This window comes from Lactuca saligna, chromosome 8 (assembly GCF_052625555.1).
Source record: "Lactuca saligna cultivar CGN05327 chromosome 8, ASM5262555v1, whole genome shotgun sequence".
NCBI lineage: Eukaryota > Viridiplantae > Streptophyta > Magnoliopsida > Asterales > Asteraceae > Lactuca > Lactuca saligna.
Window position 1 is genome coordinate 138277486 of NC_136424.1, and position 5863 is coordinate 138283348.

Genomic DNA, 5863 nt, shown 5'->3' on the forward strand with positions numbered 1-5863 from the left:
AGGGGTAAATCCATTTTTTAACATAGGATAAGGACCAAGCATGCAACAAAAATATAAAATACGGATCGTCCAAGATAAAAAATTTTGTTAGGGACAAAACACGCAGATTACCCTAAAATATAGGGATCATTCGTGTTATTTACCATTTACTTGATGCATATCCTAAATGAAACAAACGATTATCATTACTTACTCAATCTATATCCTAAATGAAATAAACGATTTTCGTAATTTTCATAAGGCATATCCTAAATAAACACAAACAGTTTTCGTAATTTATTCGATGCGTATCCTAAATTAAAAATTACTGAGAACGGTCCCTGTGGTTTGCAAAATTTTCTTTTTCGGTCCCTATGTTTTCGTTTGCAGTCGAACTGTCCATGGGTTTTTGTTTTATTTCGTTTTTCATCCCCTCGCAGAGATGAAAATACCAGATTGTCCTTTGAATTTATCTTTTCTAATTTTTTTATTATCTATTTATTATTAATGAATATAAAAGATTAAATAAACTTAAAACGGAAACCATTCAAAACCCTACACCCCACACTTCTCATGTACTTCTCTCTCATTTTAATCCACCACCACTTTCGAAACCCTCCCACCGGAAGCTTCATCAGACCAATAATAAACAATCACCACTGCCACCATCGTTGTCTCTTACCTTTCCAAAAACACCTCATGGGTTTTTTCCGGTAGTGTTTGGTGTTTTCCGGCAGGGTAGTGTTTGGTGTTTTCCGGAAGAGTATGGTAGTTACCGTCGCAGATGAACTGAAATGAGAGAGAAGGGCATGAGGGTGTAGGGTTTTGGGTGGTCCAATTTCAAATTTATTTAATAATAAACTAATAATATAAAAATGAAAATATAAATATAAAGGACAATATAGTCTTTTTTTAGCGCTATGAGGGATGAAAAACACAATAAAATTAAAACCTAGGGACCTTCCAAGTGCAAAAGAAAACATAGGTACCAAATGTGAAATTTTAGCAAACGACAAGGAGCATTTCAGTAAATTGTTCTCTCCATTCGCACTCTATCAAAGTATCACCTATAAATATAAGCACCCCATATCATCTTAACGTATTCACGTCACAGTTGCCTCATCGGAATTTCAAGAAGATGGATCCTATCGAATCAGAAGCCAACCTCCGTTCACAATTCCTTGAAGTTCTCCGTAGTCGCCGTTCTCCTGTAGGCAAGTTGCTTTGATAGATTTGGTCAATTTTTATGTTTATTTGTTGCGAATACTTGGGCTCATATCATACTCTCCTCTACTCTTATACAACCCTGTGAGTTCTTTGCCTAAAATAATTAAGCAATATAGAAAAAGGAGTAGTTCTGGGACAGATATTGCTGCTAGACTGCTAGTAGCAGTAGATTTCTTTTGAGCTAATTAAGATAGTGGCTATGGAGATCACAGATAATTGTGTGCGTTTTATGTATCTAGATTTGTTTATAAATATCGAAAACTTCCTCAATCTTGTAAGAGTAGTATAAGGTCAGTTGCTTTCATTATAAAATAACTCATTTGATTGTCCAAAGTCAAAGTGCAAAACTTGTCTGAATACATGTAGTTTCTATTGTAACACCCTGTTTGTTTGTTTTCCATAAATTGTTCTCTAGAGAAAATAATTGAGAAGGAAAAACTGAGTTGTGTATATCTGTAAAAAGATAGGGCTTAACTGGAAAAGCCTCATTTCCGTAACCTTTTCAATCAAGCTTTTCTCTTGCATCAACTCAAAAAAAAAGATAAAACATAACTATCTTACCAGATTAAGTCATGACCCCATTAGGTAACAAAGAAACAACACCAAACTTTGTTCGTTATCTCTCATTGTCTTGTTAGGAGAGGAATTAAGTTTAACTTTTCAATAACTACTGTTATCACTCTTGTTTATCAATAATTTCATTGAAATATGACTTCATCTCTTTATTTGTCAAAATGTGGATTCATAATATATTTCTAATATAGTTTTATTTTCCAGTTCCACTTCAGACACTACCTGCAAAATGCGTAGTGGAACCCTTATATCAGGGAACACCTTGCGACTATGAGGTGGACATTACTTGGCATATACTTTACTTTTATGTTAATCATTGTTAGAAGTTATCTTAATTGAACACTATCAGGCAATGAAATCTGTCCCGAAAGCACCCATCCATAACTTCAACGAAGAAAACTTCTACCTAATCACTGAGGTAACTTTCACCCCCTTTTTTGTCATTGAATGCTAATCGGATAAAGTTAATATGACATTTGAAAGATATCTGATCAGAAAATAATTACATACATGGAACTATGATAGTATGGAAGGATTGAAGGAAAAAATAAACGAAAAGAAATTTGTAAATGCTAGGAATTAAATTAGACCTTTTCTATAAAGTCAATCTTTCTGCATTAAGTTAAAAATAAAACTCATATTGGATGAGCCTTCTTTCCTTGACTCTCTCTGTTAAGTAGTTCTTTTTATACCAATTCAACAAGAAACATATATATATATATATATATATATATATATATATATATATATATATATATATGTATGTACTTCTCTCTGTTTAAAGATTTCCTATCAGCACCTTTATGAAGAAATTAACATGTGATTCTTTTATTCCTGATGTTAACATGATGAAACTAATTATTTTATTCAAATTAGGAAGGAGAGCAAGGGCAACTGCCTGTGTTGATTTTGAGCAAGAAAGAAAGCACACATTTGAAAAGACCAGCTGTTGTTTTTCTACATAGCTCACATACATGCAAAGAGTGGGTACGCCCTTTACTTGAGGTATAATATAAAATTACAAGGGTAGATTGGTCATTTTTTCATTTAACAAACGACTTTGATCTAATGATTTCTTCCTTTGAATTCAGGATTATGCTTCACGTGGATATATTGCAGTTGCCATTGATTCTCGTTACCATGGAGAACGTGCCAAAACCCCCACCGCCTATGAAGATGTGAGCATTGAAACCTGTATTTATTTTTATTTTCTTTATGCCAAAAAGAATAGGGATAAATGCAAGAAAATAATAAAAAGCAACATACTTTCATATATTTGTTTATTATAGAATCTTACTTTGAAAAAAATATATCCAGTTATAGCAATGTGATTCATATGGAAACCAATTTGTTTATGTATTCTGGATCCAGGCTCTGGTTTCATCATGGAAAAAAGGTGATACAATGCCATTTATATATGACACGGTTATACTTCTTAACTCTTGAATTTTTCAAATGACATTATAACATTTATTATGTTTTAGGTGTGGGACCTTTTAATGCCCAAATGTTTAACATTTATTATGTTTTAGGTGTGGGACCTTTTAATGTTGGCAGATTATCTAACCGCAAGAGAAGACATAGACAATTCCAAGATAGGAATCCTTGGGATGTCACTTGGAGGTTGAATTTTAATATTTTATTAAACACAACATCTATCAAAAAGAAGTGTGTGTGTGTGTGTATATATATATATATATATATATATATATATATATATTAATTATGAGTTATCATGCCTTTAATTCCATAACTCAATTATTCATGTGTGAATTTGTGATGTAGGAATGCATGCATGGTTTGCTGCTTTTGCTGATACACGTTATTCAGTGGTTGTCCCCATAATTTCTATTCAGGTATTGTTTCTTTTTGACTTAATGAGCTTAATTAAACACTTAATCCGACCTAATCACTTCATATGAATGTGTAGAGCTTTCGGTGGGCCTTAGATAATGATCAATGGCATGCTCGTGTGCACAGTATTAAGTCTGTGTTTGAAGGTAACTAAGGCACTACTTTACAAAAGAAATATAAAATCTATATTTTTAATATGTTATCACTTATGTTTTTAATAAAACATGTAAGTTAAGTTATATAGGGGTGTTTTTTTACTTAATGCAGAAAAAACGACTTTGAGTTGTAAATTTTTCAAAATTTCCCTCATTTATTTCGTCAAATATATTTAAAAAATTGTTTAAAATTCTCTTCATATATATATCTATATATATATATATATATATATATATATATATATATATATATATATATATATATATATATATATTATGGTTTTTAGAATCTTACAGCTATAGTTAGCACATTCACTCTTTCTAAATTGTAATTATTTTTTGCATGATTTTGTGATGTTAGTTTTATATTCTTTTTCTTCAGAAGCAAGGATTGATTTAGGGAAGGATACCATTGACAAAGAGGTTGTAGAAAAGGTAGGTTTCATAAAGATTGATAAAATGTGTTGCAGACGCGCATCGAATTAGTGTCTCACTTTCGATGTTGTGCTACTTTTATGACTAGGTTTGGAACAGAATAGCTCCTGGTTTGGCATCTAAGTTTGACTCAGATCATACAGTACCAGTCATTGCAGTACGCCCTTTGTTGATTATAAACGGTGAAATGACCAATCTACCCATTCTTCTTGATCCAATATATATATATATATATATATATATATATATATATATATATATATATATATATATATATATATTCTGATGTAATAATAATATGGATAAAACTATCAGGTGAAGTCGATCCCCGTTGCCCACTAGAAGGTCTTGATGCTACTATATCAACAACACAAAAGGCTTTCGACGCCCATTCTTTGACTCATTTCAAGGTATTGACTTTTGACTTTTTGGTCTTGACCAATGTTTCTTGATTTTTCTAAATGGGCAAATTGTACGGAATAACAACGTACTTTACTAACAAAGAATATTAGTATGTTGATATTATAGGTAAAAAATAGAGTAGATTGTCTATATTGGTAAACAACAGTAAAGAATAATGTTATATGATGTAATATTGTGTTGTATATGATGTAATTATGTGTTTTATTACGGATGAAATTTAGGTGATAGTCGAACCAGGAATTGGACATGAAGTGACGTTATCAATGCTTAAAGAAGCGAGTGATTGGTTTGACAAGTTTCTCAAACCGTAGAAATTTCTCATGCATGTGTATGTATGATACCTTTAGGCCTTGTTGTTAAGCTCTGCTGAATATTGTTCTATATCTAAACAGCATGTGTATATCACATAAATAAAGCTTTGGCATTGTTATTTGTATTAAACACATGAAAAAACCTTCCAATAAATAAAACTTATTCCATATTGGATTATGTATTTTTTTTATTATAAAGGTGAGGGTAATTTAAGTATGTGTCTCAAGATTTGTGTTGTAAATTTGAAAGACATAATTGTTGGTTATTCGGAAGTGGCAAACATTCTAAAAACTATACTTTGTGATTTTTCATTTAGAAGTTATATCCTTATAAGTGTGATTTATCATTTGAGCTTGCTCAAAAGCAGAAAACTTAGGACAAAACAGAGCTCTCTTTCTAAACATCTTGGTGATCTCAGTGACTGACTCCGTCCCCTTCCGCAAATCTAAATACTCATGGGCTAGTCTCTCCTTCTCAACCAATGGAACATATCTCGTGCGGAACATCTCAGATAACTACTCCCATGAAATAGTAGCCCTCTGCTGCAAAGTATATGAGCTAGTAACCATACTTCCGCACATACCCGTATTTATCTCAAAAGATCATCACAATGACCCTATCAGCACACAATAGAATACGCATACATCCTATTCTCACTCCCTAGAGAAAGGCTAGAAATTCCTCAATTGGTCGGATGCTTACACATAACCCACCCATGAAACTTCCAACACCCCTGCATCACTCGTGTGTGCTAATCATACATAACGCTAGATTCTATAGACAGTCGGATACCTGATTCTACACTAAGCCCTTCATCAAACAAGAACAAGAAATAAAGCTAAACCAAACATTCTCATGCTATAGAGTCTTATTTATGTACAACTATGATGCATACACTAAGAAAC

The 5863-nt window shown here is 32.2% G+C and overlaps 1 protein-coding gene across 1 annotated transcript; it reads left to right on the forward strand.

Moving 5' to 3' along the window:
* Positions 1–1083: 1083 nt before the first annotated feature.
* On the forward strand, positions 1084–5135 carry LOC145012884 (uncharacterized). Its single transcript, XM_078971681.1, has 13 exons — positions 1084–1193; positions 1984–2054; positions 2129–2197; positions 2656–2784; positions 2871–2957; positions 3151–3204; positions 3312–3402; positions 3565–3635; positions 3710–3779; positions 4171–4223; positions 4312–4405; positions 4539–4633; positions 4868–5135. The coding sequence occupies exons 1-13, from the start codon at positions 1118–1120 to the stop codon at positions 4955–4957; spliced, it is 1050 nt and encodes a 349-aa protein (XP_078827807.1). The 5' UTR covers positions 1084–1117; the 3' UTR covers positions 4958–5135.
* Positions 5136–5863: the final 728 nt, after the last annotated feature.

Excerpts from the sequence above, each read along its gene's own strand:
- LOC145012884 (XM_078971681.1), top strand. The coding sequence starts at position 1,118 with ATGGATCCTATCGAATCAGAAGCCAACCTCCGTTCACAATTCCTTGAA. Across the intron at positions 3,403-3,564 it reads CCTTGGGATGTCACTTGGAG|GAATGCATGCATGGTTTGCT; the intron begins GTTGAATTTTAA and ends TTTGTGATGTAG. Across the intron at positions 4,634-4,867 it reads ATTCTTTGACTCATTTCAAG|GTGATAGTCGAACCAGGAAT; the intron begins GTATTGACTTTT and ends GATGAAATTTAG.